The sequence below is a fragment of the Chinchilla lanigera genome, unplaced genomic scaffold (assembly GCF_000276665.1).
Source record: "Chinchilla lanigera isolate Chin_1 unplaced genomic scaffold, ChiLan1.0 scaffold00007, whole genome shotgun sequence".
NCBI lineage: Eukaryota > Metazoa > Chordata > Mammalia > Rodentia > Chinchillidae > Chinchilla > Chinchilla lanigera.
In genome coordinates this window covers 21,542,696-21,569,478 of record NW_004955408.1, presented here as the reverse complement: position 1 = coordinate 21,569,478, position 26,783 = coordinate 21,542,696, and the positions used below count along the sequence as shown (strand labels likewise).

The window sequence follows — 26,783 nt, the reverse complement described above, 5'->3', positions numbered from 1 at the left end:
GAAAATCTGAAAAGTTCAGCTACATGGACAGGTGATGTTGTCCAGTTTTTGTCAGGTATAACTTGGATCCAACTGTTCATATTTTTAGAAGCAGCTGAGTTTATCTACCTTTCTCTTTTGTAGCCAGCTGTAAGATGAATGTTCTACAACCTTTCTCTGTGTATACAGGTTGTGTGCCTACATGGTAAAATTACTAAGGAATTCTAGCCAGAATAGCTTAATGTGTTCCTGCCGACTTAAACCACTGATGCTACAAATGGGTCATCACTTGTATCAGTCTATCCACTCATAAAATTCATAAAAGCCACCCAGTGAGGCGATCAGGCAGGTTATCACAGATGATACAAGCTGCCTGGCAGTGAGACATACAAACACGTTAGGCAGAAATGAGCAGTTACATAAACTAAAACTGTTGCAGGGCGTGTTGGCGCACATCTGTAATCCCAGCACTCGGGAGGCTGAGGCAGGAGGATCGTCTCTAGTTCTAGACTAGCCTGGGCTACAAAGCGAGCTCAAGGCCAGTCTGAACTGCACAGCAAGACCCTGTCTCAAAAGACAAAAAAAAACCTCAAAAAAACAAAAAACTGTTAGGACTATAATAATTAACCTAAGTGTGTTTTAGTTGATATGATTTAAATAAATCTTCAAAACAGAACCATTTTACATTTGTTAAAATGTTTTACATTTGATAAAATAAAAGGTCTCTTCAGAAGTGTTAGTGTACAGTTCTGCCTGGCTTTGCTGTCCATGCAGAGTTGCACCGAGCTCGCTTAGATGCTTGAGATCATAGTACAATACTGTGTCTCTTGTTTCCTATGTATCAAGTACTGGGTTTTTAACTTCTAAGTTAGAGCATTCTTTTTTGAACAAATAAGGACTATGCTTCCCTAACATCTCAGAATAGGTGAACATAAATAAGACGATCATTTAAGGAGACTTTTCATATAACATAAGAGTATCTCTTAAGTTAACAACCTTTTAACTATATATGAGTCATTTCTAACTAAGTTAAAATATACATTGATTGCTAAGTATAAACTCAATACCTCTTGAAAAGATAATATATAAACACACATATTTGAACTTATTAATAAACACACTATTCCATAAAGTTTTTTGTTATTAAATGAGAATGCACATTTTTAAAAATTATAAATTTTCATAACTGTGGTACATTGTAAACATTTCAAGACTGCTTTCTACTTGGTCTTCATTAGAAATTCAGGTTACTTAGAGGTAAAATTTGTAACTAATGTATCTAGTTTCACATGTAAATACAAGAAAAATATATCATGTAAAATAACTGTAATAAAGAAAATATTTTTGAGGAAAAAAACTCTTGTATAATTCAAAGTATTTTTTTCCTTAAGGCTTGTTTCAAAGCATCAATCTACAAAAGGAAGTGAAAGCGAGGTAGAAAGGAGTTACAAAGAAGTTGGAAGTATGAGGAACAATTACATGTGCTACATTTTTTTGGCCCAAAAGACTAGATTGCTTGCCAACAGGAAGAAAAATACAGGGCAAAAATCAACGGTTTAAGCAGGTCACAAAGGATCTGAGAAAGCTGAATAAGGTTTCTAAAGGATGAAACCTAAGAAAAATTAGGACCATTTGAAGGTTTTCTAAAAATGGAACATTACTACAATGATGTAAAATCAGGATGCATCCAAAGTAACAGGCTTTCTTGAAATACTGATGTACACTTACAAATTTGTAAAAAAAATTTTTCAACCTTTTCTGAACTGTAGTTTTTTCCATCTCACCTTTAAACTTTTTTTTTTTTTGGTACCAGCAATCCAACTCAGGACCTTGCACTTGCCAGGCAGGCAATTGTGCCACTGAGCTATATCCCCAGCTCTTCACCTTTAAACTTAATTGGTAATTTTCTCCCTCAAGTTTTTAGTTAGCTCCTATAAACTTGTTTTATTTCTACCCAATTTTGGCTCAGCTATTGTGGCCTGGTAAGAAAATTGTTTGTCTGAGAGGTTTAAGATAACGTCCATTCTATACTCTTTGCTTTCCCTGCAGTATCTTAACTGTCCTGTGTACCAGGCAATTTCATTTTCAAGAGTCGAGCATTCCTCTGTGGAAGGTACTAGTTCTGTTGCTTGTATTCCTCCATAATACGGTGTACATTCCTAACTTTGGAGATGCACTCTTCCATTGCTTATTATATTCAAGTACCTTTTTTCCTTTTTTCAGGTTTGATTACAGATTATCTAAATGGGCTTCTCATAAGGATAAATAATCACACGACAGGAGGCCTTTCTTTACTGGGGAACAAAGATGTTTTAAGCCTTTCGATTGCTTACAATTCTGGCTAAATGAGTGACATTATTAAACTACTAAGAATAGGAACTTCTCTTTCATAAAGCCCTCTGCACCAGACAACTTGATGTCTGAACAAGATTCTGGATCCCAGTAAGACTCTCTTCTCTCTTAATTTTCTGTTTATGACTGTCTTTTTTCACTTGGTAGGATAACAAACAATAGCTCCTGCGAATAACTTGACAGAACCTGACCCCAGGAATCCGTCAAGTCTACCTAGCAGGTAGACTGGCACACCTCTGTGCTCCTTTATGTTGAAATCATCAGTGGTTTTTCAACACTCTCTTAATTCAATGCAATCATGGACAGCAAATGGTACCATTACTGTAGGTTACTGATTGGTTAAATAACTAATGATGCTATTGCTAATACAACATGCTGTAGCAGGGAACCTGAGACCCAACTACACAAGAGAATAGCCTCATGGTTAGGCTTCAGATGCTGCCAATTCTTAGCTTAAAGAGATTTCTATAGTCATCAAAGTCTTGGACCCCAGAAAGTAGAGCTCTGGCATCTGCAGAGTAGTTTTACTTCAGAGAAGGAACACACTGTCTACACTGTCTCTCCAGAGCCAGCCTCCTGCAGCACAATACTTGTCAGAATTCATACTGTCCCTAAGAGACAGAAGCTCCCACATAGCCCTGCCCCTGGTGTAAGCCTCCAACCTGACTCTCCCAGCTCCCCACCCGAGGCTGTGATCAACAAGCACAGAAAGGAGGTAAGATAAGACAAGAGATTTTGCAGGTCCTGGGGACATCTGGAGACACAAAATATAGGGTGCTAATGCTATAGTGCCTAACTGGAACTCAACTCACACATTAAGATACATCTTTAGGTAAAAGCCTCTTTCTTTGTCACTCTATAAAAGTGGCAGAAAAAACTGATTCACCAAATGTGCTAGGTCACATGAGGGCAGCACTGGAGGCAGATTATCAGTAGAAAGCTTACAGAAGGGAATGTAATGACACATTTCAAATTCCTCAAGAAAAAGAAAATTGGGGCTGGGGACCTGGCAAGCACGACGTCGTGAATTCGATTCCCGGTACCGGAAAAAAACAAAAAACAAAAAAAAAAGAAAAACGAAACTGATAACCAAAGAGTATTATAAATCTCCTCAAACGGAGAAACAACTTTCCCAAGTGAGTGAAAGCTGAGAACCCTCATCATCACTAGACCAGCAATGCAAGACATGCTCTAGAGCCATACATCCAGGAAGTGAGGAACCATACCTCTGAAGGCACACTGGGAGAAAGAGAAAGGAATCAGATCTTACCAACATAGATACCCACTCCTCTCAATGCTGAGACAAAACACCTGACACCCAAAATTAAAGGACGAAAGGTTCGTTTAGTTCACAGTTTGTAGGTTTCAGTCCGTGATCAGCTGGCTCCAAGGCAGGGTGGCATGGCAGAGAAGCAATAGTTCATGAAGGCAGAACACAGCAAAAGCACCAAGAGCAGAAAGACTCTTTTTCCCTTAAATTGTGTACAGGCTACCTACCCTAGGGTGGGCATAGCACTCATACTCCCAATCCCAGTGGCTAGACAATAAGCCAATCACAAACTCTAGATTCAACCACCTCTGAAAAGCCTGCCCCTATGACTGCATGAGGCTTTTGCGGGTGGGGGAAGCCAGACACAAACCATAACACCCACCAAATCACAAAAGCCTTAGGAGAAATGGTATACAGAACAATAGGTAAACAAGGTGGAAAAACATTCTTATGAAAAATAACCTTGAATTTAAAATTCCTCAATCAAAAGCTGCAGAGCTGCTAAATGGTAAAGTATTAAAACTGAACTTTAGGCCGCCAACAAGAAACGCACCATTCTAGTAATGACATATATAGACTGAAAAGATAATCCATATAAACCATATACACGGAAATCCAAAGCAAGCAAGAGTAGTTATGCATGTCAGATAATAGACTTTAAGTGAGAAACTGTAAAAAGGGCCAGGCACAATGGTGTATTACTATACCCCCAGGAACTCAAGAGATAGAAGATCCTAAGTGCCAGGCCCATGTGGGCAACTTACACCCTGCCTGGGCAACAAGACTGGTCCAAAATTTAGAAGGAAAAAAAAGAGCTGGGGATATAACTCAGTGGGAGGGCACATGTGTGAGCGCCTGGGTCCAATCCCCGAAGTCGCAACAACAACTTTAACACCAAGTATGAAAGCACCCTATCACACAAGGTGAAATTTTTATATTTAAATACAGACTCCAGTATAATAATGGGGAGCTTCAATACCTCACATGTATAAATGGAAAGATCAACCAGACAAAATATCAACAGAGAAAAATCAGTGTTAAACTAATCCAAATAGATCTAACAGAGCATTTCATCTAGCAGCTGCAGTTTTCACATTCTTTCTTCAAGAAAGACCATGTTAGGTCACAGAACAAGCTGTACAAATACGAAGAACCGAAATAGCATACTCTTGAAATCACCACTAGGTCATGAAAAAAAAAAAAACAACAACAGAAGAATTTTCAAAATTGTTCAGGCGTGTGAAAATGGAAACAACATACCCAAACCTGTGGGACACAGCACAAGTACCACGAAGAGGGAAATGTATACTAAGTACCCACATCCTCCCCTCAAAACCAAGAATTCCATGAAATGAAGATTAGTTTTATGAAAAGATAAAATAGAAAAGCCTTATCTAGACTAAGAGAAAAACTAGTGACTCAAAAAGAATCAGATAAAAAATGAGACATTACAACAGCCACCAGGAAAAACACAAAGGTTCATTAATGATTTATGAACAGCTCTATGACAACAAATGGGAAAAACGTGGAAAAAATAGAAAAAGACCTGGATACATCTAATCTACTAAAACCAAGTCAAGAAAACAGAATACCACACCCGTAATGACTTAATGAAACAGAATCAAAACATCTCCCAGCACAGAAAAGCCTAGAATCTGATGGTTTCACTGCTCAATTCTACAAAACACTTTATTGAGAACTAATAGCAAAGGGTGGGGGACATAGCTCAGTGGAACTGTGCCTGCCAGGTAAGCAGAAGGTTCTGAGTTCGATTCCCGGTACCACCAAAAAAGAATAGCAATCTTTACCAAACTTCTTCTATAAAGCCAGGATTACGCTTATACATAAACCAGAAAGGACAACAATAAACTGTAGGCCACTGGGCATAGTGGCACATGCCTGTAATCCCAACTACTTCTGAGGCTGAGGCAGGATGATCAAAAATTTGTAGTCATCCTGGGCAATTCAGCGGGACTCAGTCACAAACAGAAAGGCCTGGGGATGTGGTTCAGTGGTAGAGTGCTTGCCTGCACCACTGTCAGCCTTGGAGTGGGCCTGGGCCACAACCTCCCCCAAACACACTTCCCTGTGGCTCTGAGACTCAGATGTGACCCAGCTGAGCATCAGCCTTGGTGGCCAAAGGACTCTCTTAACCGCCCATCCCACAACTGCGGGCAGCAGAGCAATCCCCAGGCCAGTGCTTATGGACAGTCAACCTGCTCTGGCACCAGGCAAAGGCTAGCATCCTGGTGGGACAAACTTCCATTTCAGACTGCAGTGTTGCCAACTCTAGTGTATGCACCCGAGACCAAGCAGGCCCCTGTGGGTATGAGACTGAAGTACAACACAGCTTAGAGGCCACCTTTGTCACCACTACCCTAACCGCAAGCAGCGTAACACAAGACACTATTCACTGGGAAAGACAGGACAATAAACATAGGACTTTGCCTTGATGCTCAGTGCTAAGCTAGTGGAACCTAACAACAGGCAGATCATGATAACCTCCACCCCACAACCAGCACTCACAGACAGAGCCCCAGTGCCAGGGACAGTGGTAACCTCTGTCTGTCATACTGCTCATTTTGCCAGCATCACTCTGTAGGCAGCCCACAGTAGTAAGGGCCTTAGTGTTACTGTAGGGCTGTCCTGGCCCCTATGCCATGCTGGCTCAGGATATGACACAGATGGTGTCACTGATGGCCGTGAGTCTGGGCATATCCTGGCACCAGTACAGTGCAATAGCTAGCTGGATGGACTATCCTTTTCAGGTACTCTTACTTCACGTTCATGTTCAGTGACATATCAATGAAGGATCTGGGACAAACCTGGGCTTGGATTATGCCCTAGTGCTGAAACAGTGACAACACAGACAGACTTGTGGCAAACCTAGGCTCAGGGCACCATCTAGTGCTAAAATAGTAAAAATGACTACACAGTTAAGACTGCATGCAGGACAAGTAGACCAGCCTAGAGAGCATCTACAGGACATGGAACATTCTGCAGAACAGAACATGCTGGCCACAAGGCCAGCCTCAACAAGTTTAAAAAACAAAAAGAGAAATCATAACAAAAACTGTGGAAACCATACAAAATACAACAGCTCAATGAAATGAAGCAGTGGTTCTTTGAAAAGACAAACCTGACTCTAAGAAAAGAGAAGATTCAAAATCAAAGACAAAAAGGGAAATAATATAACTTGACACACAGAAATACCAAAAGATCATTAAAGCTTACTATGAACAACTATATGCCAACAAATTTGATAACCTGGAAGAAGCGGACAAACTCCTGGACACATACTTTTACCAAGAATGAATCATATCCTAAAACAAAAAAAACACATAAATTTCATTTAACCAAGCCACTCCCCTTTTAGGTCTCTTGTAAGAGTTAAAGACATTATGTTACCTAGCCATAGTAGCACATACCTATAAATCTTAGCTACTCAGAAGGCCAAGGCAGGAGAATTCCAAGTTCCAAGTCTAGCCTGCCCAACTTACTGAGACTATCTCAAAAAATAAAAAGGGGTGGGTTATACAGCTCAGTGGTAGAGTGCTTACCTAGCATGCTCAAAGGTCTGGGTTCAATACCTAGCACCACCACTAACACACACACACACACACACACACACCACACACACACATACACACAACCACACACACACACACACACACACACACACACGAAAGCCAGAGATGCAGAAAAATCCATCATGTTTATGGATTGGAAGAGCTAATACTATTAAAAAAGTCCACACTACCCAAATAAAAGCAATCCGCAGATTCAGTGTGATACATATCAAAATATCAATGACATCCTTCACAGAATTTTAAAAAATAAAATATGTGGGGCTGGGGATTTAGCTCAGCGGCACAGCGTCTGCCTGGCAAGCGCAACATCGTGAGTTCGATTGCCGGTACCGGAAAAAAACAAAACAAAACAAAAAACGTATGGAGCCACAAAAAAACGCAACAAAATCCAGTAGCCAAAGTACAAGACAAAAAGCACTCTGCAAAAAACCCAAAACATCAAAGCAGGAGGCAAGACACTGCATGACCTCCCAGCATACTCTAACATAGTAGTAATCAAAATTGCACAGTAGTGCCGTAAAAAAGAACAAACGGAACAGAACAGACAGCGTACAAGGAAACCCACACATCTTATTGTGCAATAAAAAACAAGAAACTTAATCCAGCCATAGGTGGACTGACTCCTCATAATTTCCTATTTTGTCAAGAAAAAAAACCTGCAAAGTCAATATGACACATGAAACACACTATACCAATAAGGGCTTGGATTACCTTATCTCTCTCTTTTTCCTTCAATTTATCCATGGATCTTTTCAGTCCTTCTTCCAGAAGGTCTATGAGGCGCACTGTTTCACCTGAACGTGTTTTAAACTTCTTCCTAAAAACATTTAAAAGTGCCAAAGAAATTCAGAAACAGACTTTTCAACTTAATAATTGTCCAATAGAGAAATAAAAGACATTTAATTTGTTCACTCTTGTGGAATATGTTTAACTTAGTAATTTCATACTTTCAGAGACATTACTAATAAATGTTTACTTCTATAATTGTTTAGTAGGTCCACAAATTCTTCAATGCAATCTTATTTGCACTTCTCATATAAATACAATTGAGTGGTAATCAACACTAGATGTACATTTGAAATAGCTGGAAAGGCTTGTAACACAAGGCTGCAAAAGCCCCATTTAGATCTATCGAGGTAAGAATCTCCACAGATGGGGCAACATTATCACAACACACTGATAAGGCATAGCTGAGAAAACAGGATTTTTAACTTTATTAAGCAAAATGTAAGTCTGCATATCAAGTATATCATTTGCCTTTTTTTGGTAGTTTAAAAAATCCTTCAAATGTAAATGCTATAGATGAAACATGCTTTTCTATCCAACAAATTGTGTACCAACAAAAGTCTACCAAATTGTGATACTTCCTTTTAAAGTTTTATTTTCAGAGCTTTCCTCAGAAACCATCTACTTGTTCTTTGTCACGGATTGTAATTCCTTTCTAGAGGGGCAGGGTATGCTGCCTCCAGGCAGAGTGCTTGCCTAGCATGGGCTCAATCCCCCTAAACAAGGTCTCGGACCTGCATATACTTTGTCTTTAAAATGACACCATGACATACCTGAACTTTTATTCTTAATTACACCTTTTATACATTTTCTAGCCAAACCTGAGCCGCTTCATGTGCTTTTCAGAAACATGACCACCTCTGTGTATGGTAATATTTGGGCACTGTCAAATAAAAGATGCCAAGATTTTAAGAGAAAGAAATGCTGATTAAAAATGATCTTAAGACACCGTGAATTTACGATTTTGAAATGTGAAAGTCTGTGCCTTTGAAGTGATGAAGAGTCAATAAGTATCTGATAATATTTACACTGCTTTTCATAAACATTGAGCAGAATCTGGAGAAATGACTACAAATTAGAAAAGGTGAAAGTATGAAGATTACTACATAGGTCTCGATAAAAAATATTTTTAGAAGAACATAAAAATGAAAATCTACGATAACCATTGATAATTTCCTACCATTTTGTCTGTAATTTGCTAAGTCCCCCCTATTATTATGTTATCCTTCTTTTATTCTTTAAAAAAATAAATAAATAAATTAAAAAAATAAAAAAAGAAAGAAAGAAAGAAAGAAAGAAAATCTTAAAACTCAACTGGAGGCCTGGGAGACAGGCAGGCCACAGGTGCCTGCCTGGGAGGCCGCGCAGCTGGACCATGCCGGCCCTTTCAGGTACGGACCCCAGCTGCACAAGCGCCTGGAAAGACAGGCAGCAGGAGCCCGGAAAGTGGTGCAGAGACACGCACTGGTCTTCGGGCCGGCTGCTGCTGTGTGGTTGAGAACTGCCATGCCGCAGAGAAGCACTGACACAATAGGCCTGCCTGGAGATGTGCATGAACCATCCTGACACGGAGAAACCTCTGGGAAAACATGCCACATGGTGGGTCGCTCTTGGCCCTGCCCTTGAGCCAGAAAGGTCCAGAGTCAGCAGAGGAGCAGCTGATGAACAAGGACTTGGAGAACATGAGTACTGACGCCCAACAACTCACAGGTCGAGCTGACTGGGGACACGAGAGCCACTCAGCAGCTGGAAACCAGGAGGACCTTTCACAATACCTGGGGAGACCCCCTGGAGGCCATTCTTCCCCTAACTGCACAGGCTGCGGTGGAGGAGGGAGTAGAGCTCCGGAAAGGTCTGCACTGAGACTTCATGGATTACATGGGTGCCCAATATTCAGTGGTTGCGGGGTCCCAATGTGCTGGGAGGCTGGAGAGAACACCCCTCTGCTTTCTTAGACAAGAGGCATTGATAAAGCATACTTCCCTGGATCCCACCTCAGTAGAGGGACAAACTATTCTTAAAGGTAAGTTTACTACTCAGTCAGCCCCAGAGAGTAGAAAAAAACTACAAAAAATGGCTTTTGCCCCAGACAGCTCACTTGAGATGTTAGTAAGAATTGCCTCCTCAGTATTTTATAGCCATGATGAGGAGGCGGCCAAGGAGAGAAAACAAAGAGATCGAGAAAAAGCAGCTGCCTTTGTTGTAGCACTAAGAGAAACAGACCCTAAGTCTTGATTCTCAGGGTCCCAAGAAGAATTCATCGACTACATTCATCTGCTACTGCTGTCAAAAGCCAGGCCACTTCAAGAGGAACTGCCCTAAGAAGCCCCCTGGGGCATGCCCTGACTATAAAGGTGACCACTAGAGGTCAGACTGCCCTCTGAAGCAAAGGCCCCAGAGCTCAGACCCCTCCTACCAGCTGGTCCAACAGGAATGAAGGGGCCCAGAGCATACTCTGCCTTCTCCCTCTGGCCAGACCATTATCTCCAAGGAGGAGCCCCATGTAATCATGACTATAGAGGAAAAAGTAAACAGTCTATTGCTGGACACTGGTGCCAGTCTCTCGGTCCTTCTTTTCAATCCTGGCCTTTCAGCTGTCACACCTCAGTGGAAGGAGTAACTGATGAGGTAATCCGCGATTTTTCACAACCCTTTAGGCTGTAATTACTTGTTAGATCTTTCTTGCGTATTTTTGTTTTCCTGAGAAACCACTTTGAAGATACCAACATGTATTACAGCAGCCATTGATAATTTCCTACCAATCTGTCTATAACTCTGTAATGTTTGTATTGTTCCTATGCTATTTCGTAAATGGATGTACGTTTATTACCATGTCATGTATAGCTCTATTTGTTTTCCCTAGAAACCACTTTGAAGAAACCAAAGTACTGTACAACAACCATTGATAATTTCCTACCATTTTTGTCTGTAACTCACTATTATTTGTCTATTTGTTTTCCTGAGAAACTATCTTAAAGATACCAATAGGTAAAACGACAACCATTGATAACGGCCTACCACTTTGTCTGTAATTTGGTAAATCCCCCTATTACTATGTTATCCTTCTTTTACTCTTTAAAATAAAAAAAATTAAAAATAAAACTTAACTGGAATCTCAACAAACTTATATTTTTGACCAAATAAAAACTGTGAAGGAAAAAGCAGACATTTACAAAATGCCAAAATGCTTGGACTATACTAAATATTTTGCCTAAAATCTGATTATGTATCATTATAGATTTTGTAACTTAGATCTGTAGCACCAGAAACCCTCTTTCATAACGTATTCGGTCTACAATCTACTTTTCACTCAACTGAGTACTGTGTCACTTTCGGTTATATCCTCTGGCAATGGTAGGATGCACTTTCTCAGTTCTAATACAGCATAAAATAAACACAACCTCTCCCAAGGAATGTGAGGATCAGGTATTATCATCTTCAGATTTTCTACTCACTTGTCTTCCCCCAGCACCACGCCAAATCCAGCATGGGCCACTCGAGTTACTTTCGGATCATACCAACCCATCATCTGAGCAGCCGCAAACACTGTTTGGAAGTGCGTCGCCTACAAAACACAGAGATAGAAAGTTACTTGCTAGTTTTGTAAATAATTTTTTAAAAAAAGACTTAAGGCTTTTGTGCTTAGGGGTAAACATTTTCTAAAATTCCAATCACACATCTTGTGACCCGGTGCTACTACAAAGGCTCTTTTTGTTTTTTTTTGTACCGGGAATCAAACTCAGGACCTCGTGCTTGCCAGGCAGGTGCTTGTGCCACGGAGCTACATTGCCAACTCAAAGGCTCTTCTTTCACTACCTTGGTATAAGAAATAGTAAGAGTAGGACCGATACCACACTACTTTCAAAGGCTTTAAAAGCAACTGGATAAGAGCAAGTTCACATGCAGTAATCGTTAACATCGCACTACCCTATTGATAAGAACAATTGCTGAGGTTCAGAGAAATCACCTTTGCCTGTGTGTGGAGCACACCTGGAAACCTAGGTCCAATCTGTGTTTTCTCCCACAATACACTGATCTTCTGAATCGTACTATCTGGGGGGAGAGTCAGTGTCCCAGAATCAAGTGCCACCTAACTCCAATCAGCCAGTGTAAGAACAGAGCCAAATCTTCAGACTTACTTGTCCACTGTCTACAACACAGATAATCATATCTGCTTTTTCCTCAAATAGTCTTTGTTTAATAGCAGCCATGTCAGATGTATCATAGGTATAACCACCATCTGATTTCACTATGGTCAATGGTATGGAACAACCTGGGACAAACACAATCTTTCGGCCATCATCCACTTGCACGAATCCTGTTAAAAAAAAAAAAATCAGTAATATTAAAAGAACCCTGAAGGAACATAAATGCTTTGTCATTCTACATTTTAACATTCTATGAATAGTTTATACTTTACAAAATATTAGAGAGCTGAACAAATCACATTCCTTTCACAGCAAAACTTACTGGAAGCCTTGGAAAATGGCTACTGTCAAGGATGTTGAGCTGGGCACAGTGGTGCACACCTATAATCGCACAGTCAGGAGGCTAAGGCAGGAGGACTCAGCCTGGGTTATTTACTGAGTTCAAGGCTAATGTGAGCTACGTGGCAAGGCCGTGCCTCAAAAAACCAAAAACCAAAACAAGGAAAGGACATCTGAGGGGCTGGGGATATAGCTCAGTGGCACAGCACCTGCCTGGCAAGTGTAAGGTCCTGAATTCAATTCCTGGTACCCAAAAAACAAAAACAAAACTTCTCGGGCTGGGGATATAGCTCAAGTGGCACAAGCACCTGCCTGGCAAGCATGAGGTTGTGAGTTCAATTCCTGGTGCCAAAAAAAGAAAGGAAATTAAAAAAAAGGGACATCTGAGTGCACAGGGTGCTGTCACAGGTTAAATATCCCAGCAGTGCGGTGCACTCACACTAGGCGTCCCAACTCTTCGCAGAATACCTCAGTGGAACCCACCTGCTCTACAGGCCCAAAACATGAACATCTGTGCTTTGTTTCCAAGCTGGAGTCCTAACTTTTCTCAGGGAGAAAGATGTGGACCTTTAGTAATATGCGCAAACAGGACTTAGCATTTGGAATGAGAAGAGGAAAAAATTGAAGTCTTATTCATCCTACCATGATGAAAAAGGTAAGTTTTTTGATGTAAGAAGGGACAGGAAAAGACATGCCAGTAACAGCTATACTTGAGTGTTACTATGTGCCAAGTACTATACTAAACTATAAATTTAATTTCACAATAATTTCATGCAGTAAATAGCTACGCTTTCTTACAATTTGGGAAACTGAGGCTGGACAAGGTCAAGGCAGCGTAAGAGAAGGGTTAAACACATTAGCTCTGAAACCAGTCTGCCCAGGTTTGAATCCCAGACTTATGACTTACTAGCTATGCCACCTAGTGAAGTTACTAAAGTTTCTCTGTGCCAATTTTCTTGTCATTAAAAAACCAAGTGAAAATGACTAGGAGTGTAGCCCAGAGGCAAAGTACTTGCTTGGGGTTCATTCCCCAGCACTACAAACCAGTACCACGTTAAATTTTACTTTAAAAGCTGGCTGTGGTAGCACACATATATAAACCCAGTTACTGAGGACGCTGAGACAAGAGGCTGGTGACTTTGAGCTAGATCAGGGCAATTTCGTGGAACTCTGTCTCAAATTAAGAGAATAAAAAGGGCTGAGGATGCAGCTCAGCGTTAAAGTACTCCTGGGTTGAATACCTAGTATTGAAGGAAAAACAATGTAATGGTCCCTAGACTCTAGACTGATTAATAATTACCAAGCTCCCACACTCAATAAAGCAGGCTTCCTTGCAGGTATGGCTGATTCTAAGATCTGTACAAGAAATACACTAAACGACCTTGGGATATTGTACACCAAAGACTACAGGGATTGAGAAAAAACAAACTAAATTACATTAAGAAATAGAAAAGCCAATTTGAGGGGATACTATTAGTTTAACATGGGAAAACCTGAGCACTACAAAGACAGTAAGGGCAGCTAACTGAAAAGTACAATGCAACTGGCTCGTATATGCACTTGCTGAAGTCAGGTGACGAAGTTCATAGACTTGAGGGTTACTGTTAATTCTACTTTTGCTTGTCTGAAAATCTTAACAGTGAAATTTTTAAATAAAGAAGTACAGTGCCTACCTCTATCTTCAAATTCTTTCACAACAACAGGCATTCTATCTTGATAGAAGGATTCTCCTCTCTCTATTAAGGAGATGTCCAATGCCTCATAGATTTTATTAAACTCTAGTGAAAAACAAAATGAATAAAAATTTAAGCAGGAAACATGCATCTAACATTGAAGAAACATTTTTAATTGAAATTTATGGAAAGAAATTATGTAGAGTAAGTATGATACAGTACATTAAACATGCTGCCATTCTGAAAAAAATGTTAAGACATACTGTACATCAAAGTACTGGGAACGAGGATATACCCCAGTGGGAAAGCGCACACTGAGCATGCGCAAGGCCCTGGTTCAATCCCCAGCTTCCTCCATTCCTTTGAAAAAAGATTATAAGTATCCAATTAAAACATGCAAATGAAGCCAGATGTGGTGATAAACATGTATAGTCCCAGTGACTTGGGAAGCTAAGGCAGAGGGTTTGCTTGAGCCCCGAAGTTCTAGATCAGCCTGGGTAACACAGTGAGACTCTCAAAAAAAAAACAAAAACGGGATTAAGAAAAGGAAGCTGGGGATTTAGCTCAGCGGCACAGCACCTACCTGGCAAGCACAAGTTCGTGAGTTCGATTCCTGGTATGGGGGCGGGAGGGACAAAAAACAAAACAAAACAGAAAAACAACAACAATAACAAAAAAAAAGAAAAGGAAGCTGGGCATGGTAGCACATGGCTGTACTCCCAGCATTTTGGGAGGCTGAGAGGCAGGAGGATGATCACAAGTTTGAGCCCAGCCTGGGCGATGTAGTAGCTTAAAGGGACCCTGTCTCAAAATGTAAAATAAAAAGGGCTGGGAGGTAGCTCAACGCAAAGTTCTTGGGTACTTACTGTGACCCTGTCTCAAAATTTTGTAACAGGCCAGGGATATACCTCAGTAGTAGAGTATGCCTGAGCCCAATTCCCAGCACAGTATCAGTATCTACCTGTTATCTATCTACTTACATATGCATGTATCTATAAACATACCTACGCTATCCAGTACTATAAAGCAATTATCACCAATCTTACCCACTTTACCCGAAGAGGCAGTTCCCATTATTTAAAGAGTAAAAACTCTAAAAATGTCTTAAAACTGTAAGTGTACTTGAAGAACTAAGAAACTTGGTATGGCACGATATATTCAGACACTTTATTACATCTCTTCCTTTGGGTCCTACACACTTCCACAAGAAATACATACTTACATGTTATATAGTTTTGGTTGCTACTTGACCCGGATCTTTGATTTTTCTACTTTAACTTTGCTGACTTTGTATACGTCTGAACTTAGAACTATCTTCCTAGTTCTTTGTTTCAGAAAAATATTTAAGAAAAAAAATTTATTGGCCTATATTCAAAATTTTAGGGGCTGGGGATATAACTCAATAGTAAAATATGTGCTTAGCATGCACAAGGTCCTGGATTGAATCTGTAGTATCACACCAAAAAATGTTTAAAATATTACTGAAGATCAGTACTTAAGGAAACTATAAACAGAATGTGCTAGGTGATCAAACAAAGCCTAGAAACTCACCTTGGCGGGAGACATCACAGATAAGCTTCCAACCTTGTGTAATATCTGGGTCTTTACTTTGGAGCCGAACAACACACTGGTATGCTCGCTTTTTAAATTCCTCTTCGGTATCAAACCTCTTTTTAGATTCCTGTTTTAAAAAACGTAAGAACCAGTCCTGTATTTCTAGATAAAGAATTTATTCATTTTTAAATACATACACGGAACACCATGAGAAAGTGAACACTTAGGGCACCAGAACAAGTGCTCTACCTCTACAGTCAAGACTATTGTCATAGGGGCTGAGTACAGCTCAGAAGTGCTTGCGTAGAATAAACACGGCCCTTGGCTTGATCCCTAGTACCACCAGGAAAGGCCCCCAAACCCACATTATTATAGATGAATTACCAAAGAGTCCTATTATTTTCCTTGAAATTATTTTTCCTGAAAATACAAAACTATAACCATGGTCATTCCCCTACTTTCCCTATACACAAAAGTAAAAGTCTACATTACACCAATACTTCTGTGTTCAAGTACAGTTAATTAAAAATAGCTTAAAGAATAGCTAACAATGGCATTTGGGAGGAGAAAGCAAGAGGATCACTGAGTTTAAGACCAGCCTGGGGTATAAAACGAGTTCAAAGCGAGCCTAAACTGCATAGCAAGACCCTGTCTCAAAAAACTTATCCCTAAAAAAAAAAAAAAAAAAAAAAAAAAAAAAAAAAAGCTAATGGGTAGGCCTGAATTTTCTGTGCCCCACTGTCCATTATGGATATGATGCTGAATGAAGGGTTTTTGAAGTTCAAAATAGTTTTCATTGCTATATTTTGGAAGCCAATGTAGGTTTACTGGGAAAAAAAAATCACTATTAATCCCAGAACCCCAACAAACAAGTGGTGTCATTTTGATGTTTAACTGCAGAAACTTCTTTCTAAATATACACAAATGTGTTTTTTTTTTGGAGACAGGGTTTTGCTATACAGGTCAGGCTGGCCTTGAACTCACTTTGTAGCCCAGAATGGCCTTGAACTCACCGTGTTCCTCCTTCCTCCTGTCTCAGCCTCCCAAGTGCTGGAATTACAGGTGTGCACCACATTTGGCTTACACAAATGTTTTAAGAAAAACTGGAAATCACTTTACTATAGTCTGTAAACTTTAGCAATGTATTACAAACATTCGCTTGCATCAATAAATCAGCCTCAGGGGCTGGGGATTTAGCTCAGCAGCACAGCGCCTGCCTGGCAAGCACAAGGTCGCGAGTTCAATTCCCGGTACTGGAAAAAAACCAACCCCCACCCCCCCGCAAAATCAGCTCCAACAGATGGAGCTGCAACATTATTTTATCAATTTCATACCAAGAGCTTACTTTCAAGTAGCTTATTTTTAAATTTTCATTCGAAAACACCAAAAGACAAAAATATCAAAAGATTCCAAAGCATTCATTTTTAATGTAGTAATTTTATTCTTCAGAAGAAAGTACTTTGAAAAGGAAAAAATTTATGTATAATATTATTTACTGGATAATATAGGCCCCAATCAAATGGAAAAGAAAATTCAATTGGGGATTAATATAAACGTTGTAAACACCAATCCAACAGAACAAAGCATAATGACACCATAAACATGAAAAAGTTAATAAAATATCAAACACAAACTATATTTGATAAATGATAATACAGTCTGCCAAAAAAAAGTGCATACACACTTCAAAAAAGAAAGACAGTATGATGCTTCTTCACAAAGAGTATGGTGTTACCCTCGTATGGGGAACCCTGGACGATGTGTGTATTGCCCAAAACCCACCCTACTGCTGGCCCTTAGAAAAAAATTGAAAGCAGCACTCAAAGACCAAAGTTACCCATGCAGCAGTTTGCTGTACTAATAAGTGACTAGAAGCCAATGGCCATTACTTTGAGCCTCTCTTGTAATTGTAGAGGCCAAAAGTAATTTGTATTAATCTCATGTCTCACTAAATTTAGTATTAAAATATTTATACAAGTTTTTTTCCTGAAGTATGTATACATTTTTGGGCAGGTTCTTTATATGTATATATATTAGCCAAGGAGTCAACAGAAGTTGGCCATAGTGGATAATGCATGACGCAAGGTTAGGCTTCCATCTGCAGTACTGCAAAAATCAATTATTGGTAATGCATATATTTGTCTTTTTAAAAGCTATTCATATGAATATCATGTATACTTAATGTCTGCCAAACATTAAGAATGCTTTAAATACTACAATGTGTTTTCATTAATGAATGCCTAAATTGCTAGAATTCCGTATTTTTTTGGTTGATACTGGGGACTGAACCCACCGTCTTCACACTGGGCTACATCCTTAGCATTTTTTTTTTTTTTTTGGTACCGGGAACTGAACTCAGGACTTTGCACTTACGCCACTGAACTATATCCCTGGCCCCCTTAGCCTTTTTTAAAACTTGTTTTTATTCTGAGACTGATTTTCTCTAAGCTACCCAGGCTGGATTTGAACTTGTGAGGCCCCCAGAGTGCTGGGATTACCAGTATGCACCACTAACACAACAGGAATTCAATTTTTAGCATTCAACAAAGCAAGCTGAAAGTGAAGGACAGCTGTGTCTTTGCAGCCAACCCAATGCCACGGATCCAAGGGTGTCTGTTTTACTCATACAACTACATGGCTCAGATCTAGGAATCAAAAAGAGTGCAGTTTTTCAAGCAGGCTTTCAAACAGGCAAACATGAAGAAGCAGCTTTTATTTTTATCCACGTGACACAATATAATTATGGAGAAGCCAGCACAAAGTGTCATTTATGTATTGGTGCAAGTATGGCTTTCAGTTTATCAACGTTCATTTAACTCTATTTAGCTCCATAGTAACTTCAAATGCCATTTTGAACTTCCTAAGGAAAATGAGTAAATTAATTATGAATGGTAGATACACAAACAATAAATGATATCAAACCTTATAAAAGGCCTGAAGATCCCCAATAGGTGGTGAAACGGTCAGGTAATCTGGAAATTTGTCTTGCAGGTGAGCGATGAGCATGCCAAACTGGGTCCCCCAATCTCCTACATGGTTTATCCTGATACCAAGCACAGAACATGAAATAATCAAAACATGATGCAGATGTTTAAGGAAGTATATTCCATCAGAAACTACTAACACTTAAGTGCTAGTGCATCACGTTCAGGAATAACTTTATCTATTTCCTCAACTGGGCTGCAACTCCCCCAGGAGACAAGCCTTCATTTGGTATGTTCAGCTCTGTATACCTACTAACAGAGGCTGCAAGTAGCAGGCACCTAAGATTTGTTGAATAAATAAATTTCTTATCAGTGAACTGGAACCTATTTATGTAGCAAATCAGGACAATGACAGTTGAGCCTATGGTGATCAATCCCACAATTTTATCAAAACTTAAATTATTTTAGTGTAACTTAAACCAGTGGTTCCTAAATGTCAATGGACAAAATTCACTCTTCTCTGGTTTTACTTAACACCAAACCACCAGGTCACCTCTTAAGTATATTACTACCACAGCTTCTCTTTATTTTTCTATGTTCTTTACTGTAGCTAAGAGCAATCTTTAATTAGATCATCATAGTAGAATAAATTTCCAATTCCTACTATGGTTTACAAAGGCCAACACGATCTGTTCCTTGCTTAACCACCCTCACCCCAATATGAAGCCCCAGTATACATAAGGTACTCAAAAATATCTGTGGAATGAACAAGGAGCTTTATAGTTGTTCCACATGACTAAAAATATTAAGGTAATAAACCAGTTTGGAGGAGGCTCCCAGGATATATTCAAAAAGCTTAACACATTCCTGATGGCTTAGGCTGAGGCCACAGGTAGTACATGTATGACTACCCCTATGGGCAGCTTGTACCACTGGTGGTACAAATGGATCTGATCACTTCATCAGTCTTTTTACTAATAAAATTAATAAAAAGCCATCCAATGGGCCAGTCATGTATGCACCACCAGTGCTTTAAGCAGCCTGCCAGCTGGACTTACGTATTACAGCCCCACTGTGAATGTGTTAGTGAGTGACTATAGAGCAGAATCAAGCATACGAACCACTGACTTAGTCTTCTCAGGGAGATGTGTCACTTTCTACAGAAATTTCCGAAGCAAGAGCACATACCTGAGCACATCGTATCCTGCAAATTCGAAGAGGCGGCTCATGCTTTCTCCTATGATAGTTGATCGGAGGTGGCCTACATGCATCTCTTTAGCTATGTTGGGAGAAGAAAAGTCAACTATAACCTGAGATAAACAATAAAAAGATTTTTAAAAGGAACATAAACATTTTGTTTAGCTAACATAATAATAAACTCAGACTTAACTGTGCTAGATTTTCTCATGGATCTACTTGCATATTCTTTTTCTTTTTTGTCTTTTTGAGACAGGGTCTTGCTATGCAGTTCAGGCTGGCCTTGAGCTCACTTTGTAGCCCAGGCTGGCCTCGAACTCACAACCATCCTCCTGCCTCAGCCTCCCGAGTGCTGGGATTACAGAACTGCGCCACCACACCCGGCTACTTGCGTATTCTTAACTGAAAAAAGAAATTCATTCATACAAATAACTATTTCAGCAATAACTGCAGAAGTATCAGCTACCTCAAATGTTTTATGGAATGAAGTGAGAAAAAAAAGTATGATGTATTAGAAATACTATTCAATATTACATTCATAATCTTGAACCTTAATGATTAGGTATAAAAAATCAAAGTTATTCTCAGTTACATTTTCCATGTACTTCTACGATATTAATATACCAACAGAAGATTGTACATATACCTTTTTATTCTCTCCAATGGCAGGGAGCTGTACTCCATTCACCAGAAGATTGGTCAACTGTTCTGATACAAAATCTTTTCTTAGATGGACATTAATGAAACCTAATGGACAGTAAGAGGAAGAAAAAAAAAATCAGGTAAGTCTCCCGGTTTGAGTGACTGGTGACTTCCAAGAATTCTCTCCATTTCCCTTGTGCTGGCTCCAGATAGCTGATATGCTTCTCACAAAACTCTTCAGGATCCCAACACCACCTCAGGCCTTCGTTAAAGGTCTCGCTGGCTTCTGTTTCAGCTTCTATTTCAAATCCTCACTATTCTCCCAAAAGCATGCTCCTTCATTCAGAGCCTGTTCGTTTTACCAGATGATGTGCTCAACCCTTCACAGGAAAGAAACAGAGGGCCTCTATGCTGATGAGTAGTAACTGCAAAACAGACAGGCTCGGCAGCTCATCTTGGATCGTGAGTCTGAGCGGAAGCTGAGGCAGGATGAAAACTAATTTCCTAACTTACACCCAAGGTGCTGTCACCACCTTGATCACTGCAAGTTTCTTTTCATTAACACTTCTGTTTCTCTCTCTCTCTCTTTCTGGCAGCGGTGGTGACTGATTTCACCTCTGTCAGGCACTCCACCACTGAGCTATACACCTAGCCCCAGTGTATTTTTTTCAGTATTTACTTTTTTATTAGTGCACTTCTGCAGTACACTTGATTACATTCATTTGGGGGAACTGATACATAACACATATTAATTATTTATTTTCCCTTCCATTCCCTAAAAATTTTTTATTTACTTTTTGGCAGCATCAGACTGATTTATTTTTATAGGTCCTTATAAGTTAATTATCATAAATACAAATTAACAGCCAGACCAACAGGTCAAAAAACATAAAAAACACATAAGACAGTTATACTAAATCAAGGTCCCTTTAGATACATTGTCCTTGCTGGGTTACAGTAACATTCTTTTCTTCTCTCTTTTTTTCCTAATGTTTGTCTCTTATTTTGCACTTTACATCGGGTTTCTCATATAAGAGAAACTACGTGATATTCAAGCCTGTGTGTCTGATTTATTTCACTTAACATGCTGTCAAGGAACATAGTTTTTTATTTTCCATGTGTGTGTCTTTGTGAGACAGGGTTTCACTATACAGTTCAGGCTGGCCTTAAACTCACAGCGATCCTCCTGCCTCAGCATCCCAAGGGCTGGGATTACAGGCGTGCACCACCATGCCCATCTCACAGGATACGTTTTAATGCTGGTTAGTTTTTTGTTTTTTTTTTTTCCTTTTTAAAAATTCCAAAGAGGACTCATCATCAATACAAGTATTAAGAAGAATAACATATCATACCAGGACCAGCAATTTCAACTTTTTCAATACATTCATTGTTCGGCAGGTGTTTGGTAATGTTTTCGGCAATTTCTCTTGGACTTACTTTCTGGTCTTTGGCTTTGAGCATCTGTAACACAAATAAAGCAATTCATTACATACCGGGTTTCAGGAAGTTTATTCAGAAATGCATACCTGACAAAACATGAGAGATTTTGCAAAACATACATCAAGCCAGTGTGGTGGTGCAGGCCTACAGTGCCAGCACTCAGGAGGCTGAGATAGGAGGGTTGTGAGTTCAAGGCCAGGCTATCTCAACTGCACTATGAGACCTTGTCTCAAAAAAACAAAAACAAAAACCTCAAAAACATTCCTCAAAGGGCAGAAACAGAGCAGTCCAACCACCTAGTGGAGGGACAAATTAAAATATTAATTCTGAGAGGGAAAAGTGACAAAACTACATGATCTCCATTTCAAAATGAGTTGTACATACATTCTTGGAACTTTTCACTTTTTTGTTTTTTTTTCTGTCTTTTTTTGAGAGAGGGTCTCGCTCTGCAGTTTAGGCTGGCCCTGAACTCGCTTTGTAGCCCAGGCTGTTCTTGAACTCGCAACGATCCTCCTGCCTCAGCCTCCCAAGTGCTGGGATTACAGGCATGCACTACCACGCCTGGCTTCTTGGAACTTTTTGAAGAAGACACAAGAAAGTCTTCAATTAGAAAATCTGATCACACAATATTAACATTTTAAATTTTAAAGTCATGAAAGTATGCAATATTGACGAGTAATAGCACTCTTGTACATAAAATGATCTGAACTTGTTAAAGTGTTCACAAAGTGAATTTCAAACCAAGACTGATCAGAAAAGACAAAAGTCGTCACCAAATACTCGTAAAGGAACAGTCCAAGAGGAAGAGATAACAATCATCAATATGTATGTATCAAATACCACCATAACCAACTATATAAAACAAACACTAATGATATAAAAAATCAGACAACCACTAATACAACTGTAATGGAGGACCTCAATATGGTACTGTAACAAATAAATCAACTAAACAAATATCAACAAAGAAATATCAGAGCTGAACCAAACCTTTGAACAAATACCTAGTAGACAGCTAGAGTATTCCATTCAAGTAACAACAGCAGCACATGGGACTACGTGCTTAAATCAATGTAAAGGAACTGAAATTATTCCATGCATACTATCAAATCATAGTGTAATGGCACAGGAAATTGATGGGGAAGGAAACCACAAAAACTACATAAACACATGGAAACTAAACAGCCTCCTGACCAACCAATGGGTAACAGATGAAATTAAAGAAGAAATTAGTTTCTATAATTAAATGACAATGCCAATGTGACATACTGGAACTTAAGGAATGCAATGAAAGCAATCCTATGTGGGAAATTTATAGTGGTAAATTCCCATATCAGAAAACAGAATGAGCTCAAATAACCTAATGTGGAACCTGAAACTTCTAGAAAAAGAAGAGCAAGTTAAACCCAAAGCACATCATAGCCAGGTGTGGTGGCGCATGCCTATAATCTCAGCACTCGGGAAGCTGAGCCAGGAGGATCGCCACAAATTCGAGACCAACCTGAGCTACAGAGTGAACTCAAGGCCAGCCTGAACCGCACAGTGAGACCCTGTCTCGTTGGTCTTTGAAAGATGAAACAGACAAGTCAGGTGTGGTGGTGCACACCTGTAATCCCAGCACTTGGGAGGCTGAGGCAAGAGGACTGCTGAGAGTTCAAGGTTAGCCTGGACTATACAGTGTGTTCCAGGCCAGCTTAAACTATGTAGCAAATCAAAGCAAAACAAAATAAATAAAACAGACAAACTCTTAGTCAACCTTATCAAAAGAAGAAAAGACCCAAATCTATGCAATTAAGAATGAAAAGGGTAAAATCACAACAGATCCTGCAGAAATCCAGATCATCAATACCTACTTTGAGAAATATACTGTAATAAAGTAGAATACTCAGAAGAAATGGACAGATTCCCAGGAACACATGATTTACCACAGCTGAATCAAGAAGATAAAATTTTGAGAAAATTAAATGCCACTACTCCTCAAACTCTTTTATGTAACTGAGAGGGAAGCAGTACTCCCAAATTCAGTCCTGGAAGCAAGCATTAGCCTGATACCAAAACCAGAAAAGGATCCAACCACAAAGAATTATAAATGACTCTCCTTACTGAACATATCCACAAATATCCTCAGTAACATACTGGCAAACAATGCAGCAAGTCATCATCACACAACATGACCAAGTAGTATTCATCCATGGCATGCAAGGATGGTTCAACACATTAAAATCAATAAACGTGCTGGGCGTGGTGGTACACACCTGTAATCCCAGCACTTGGGAGGCTGAGGCAGGAGGATCGTTGCGAGTTTGAGACCAGCCAGGGCTACAAAGTGAGTTCAAGGCCAACCTGAACTGCACAGCAACACCTTATCTCAAAAAGACAATAAATAAATAAAATCAATTAATGTAATATGCCACATTAACAGAACCAAGGACAAAAACCATACGATCATCTCAATAGATGCACAAAAAGCATCTGATAAAGTCCAACACTCATTCCTGATAAAAACCCTATGGAAAATTGGAATAGACAGTCCTTAATCTGGTAAGACCCATCTATGACAGCCAACACCATAGTAAATGGACAAAAACTGAAAGCTTTCACTCTCACATCAGGAACAACACAAGGATGCCCACTATCTCCACTCCAGTTCAATATAGTTCTGGAAACATTAGCCAGAGCAATTAGACAAGAAATAAAAGGAGTAAGGATAGGAAAGGAAGAAGTTAAACTATCATTATCTGTGGGTGATATCATACTCTATATAGAAGCTTCCCCAAAACTTCCCCCCAAAATTCCTAGATTTAATAAACAAATTGGGCAGTATGGCTGGATATAAAGTCAACACTCAAAAATCAACAGCATTCCTACACACAGAAAAGAAACTCACTAATAGAGAAATACGACTACTGTCTTCTATTTCTTTGCAGAAAGAAACAGTTAATAATTCCTTGATTGATCAACATTGCATGTCTCCATTTGCTTTCCTGAGAAACCACTTTGAAGATATACGTAATATAACAAGCATTGTTGATTTCCTACCACTTTGTTTGTAACTGTATTGTTTGTATTGTTCTTTTGCTATTTTGTAAATGGCTGTCTGTTAATGTTTTCCTTGTTTTATTTTTAAAATAAAAAAAGAGAAATAGGGAAAGCCATATCTTTCACAATAGCATCCAAAAAAATGAAACACTTAGAAATCAATCTAGCAAAGGAAGTGAAAGATCTATACATTGAAATCTACCATACTCTAAAAAAGGAGATCAAGGAGGATATCAAAAAATGGAAAGATATCCCCTGTTCTTCAATAGGCAGAATGAATACAGTGAAAACTGCCATATTTCTAAAACTATCATACACATTTAATGCAATCCCAATCATAATACCAAAACCATACCTCACAGAACTAGAGAAAACAATCAGAACTACAGAAAACTTTGGAATCCTAAAATTCTAAAGGAACCAGAAGAAATCTTGAAAAGCAAAAGCAATTCTGGGCAACAAAGGGGGCATCATAATCCCTGACTTGAAATTATACTACCAAGATATCATGATAAAAGCAGCATGGTACTGGCAAAGAAAAATCAATTCAAACCAAACCAAACCAAACCACCAAACATAACCTAACCAACTGGATGATCAATGGAACATACTAGAAGATGCAGAAATAACTCCAAGTACACCCACCTAACCTTATCTTTGGCAAAGGGGCCAAACACTTCCCTTGGAAGATAGTCTTTTTAATAAACGTTGCAAGGAAAGCTGACTTTCCACATAGTAAAGATTAAACCTAGACCCCTATCTCTCACCATGCACTAAACAAAAATCAAAATGGATCATAGATCTAAATATTAAAAGACAATCTGATGGAAGATAGAATAGGTAAAACTCTAGAAGACGTAAGTGTAGGTAAAGACTTTATGAACAACACCCCAACTGCATAGGAAATATTACAGAGCATCAACAACTGGGATCACATCAAATTAAAAAGCTTCTGTATAGCAAAAAAAAAAACTACCAAAAGAATGAACAGACAATTCACAAAATGGGAAAAAATTTTTACTAGCTACTCTTCAGACACAGGACTAATATTTAGAATATATAAAGATCTCAAAAAAAAAATTCAGATTCTCCCCAAATTTAAAGATCCAATCCAAAAATGGGCATCTGAAATGTATAGACATTTCCTAAATGAAAGAGTACAAACAGCAAGTAAATATATGTAAAAATGCTCAATATCACTGTTCATTCAAGAAATGCAAATTAAAACAACACTAAGATTCCATCCAGAAAGAATGGCTATCACCAAGAAATCAACCAATAGCAAATTCTGGTGGGGTGATGGGGAAAAAGGAGCTCCTCCCTACTGCTGGTGGGGCATTGGTGGTATAGTGGTGAGCATAGTTGCCTTCCTACTGCTGGTGGGAGTGTAAATTGGTATATCCACTGTGGAAGTTACTGTTACATCCACTGTGGAGTTTAGAATGTGGATTCCTCAAAAAACTAAAGCTAGGGATTCTATTTGAACCCGCTGTTCCACTTGTACATATCTTCCAGAGTTAAAAGCATCATACTACAGTGATACTTACATACCCATATTTACAGCAGCACAATTTATAAGACCTAAATCTTTGAAGCAGCCCATCCATGAAAAAACATGGATAAAGAAAAACGGTGGTTTTAATATTACTTTACCGGGGCTGGGGATTTAGCTCAGCGGCAAAGCGCCTGCCTGGCAAGCGCAAGGTCGTGAGTTCGGTTCCTGGTACCGGAGAAAAACCAAAAAACAAAACAAACAAACAAAGAAAACAATTACCGTCAGTGGAGGGGAAGGAGTTGCAACAAGAGTTCTGTTACACACAGAGAAATCCACGTACACAGACACACACACA

General features: G+C 39.3%; 1 protein-coding gene across 1 annotated transcript in view; it reads right to left on the bottom strand.

Annotated features, from left to right (window-relative positions):
- The window catches only part of Rars (arginyl-tRNA synthetase), a 38,258-nt gene that overhangs the window by 5,205 nt on the left and 6,270 nt on the right, over nucleotides 1–26,783 (bottom strand). The window contains exons 4-12 of the mRNA XM_005376302.2: nucleotides 21,807–21,915; nucleotides 20,459–20,559; nucleotides 19,804–19,925; nucleotides 18,614–18,734; nucleotides 15,689–15,818; nucleotides 14,138–14,242; nucleotides 12,117–12,295; nucleotides 11,433–11,542; nucleotides 7,903–8,008 (exon numbers count right to left, since the gene is read on the bottom strand). Of these exons, the coding sequence (XP_005376359.1) occupies nucleotides 7,903–8,008; nucleotides 11,433–11,542; nucleotides 12,117–12,295; nucleotides 14,138–14,242; nucleotides 15,689–15,818; nucleotides 18,614–18,734; nucleotides 19,804–19,925; nucleotides 20,459–20,559; nucleotides 21,807–21,915 (1,083 nt within the window). The remainder of the gene's footprint in view (nucleotides 1–7,902; nucleotides 8,009–11,432; nucleotides 11,543–12,116; nucleotides 12,296–14,137; nucleotides 14,243–15,688; nucleotides 15,819–18,613; nucleotides 18,735–19,803; nucleotides 19,926–20,458; nucleotides 20,560–21,806; nucleotides 21,916–26,783) is intronic.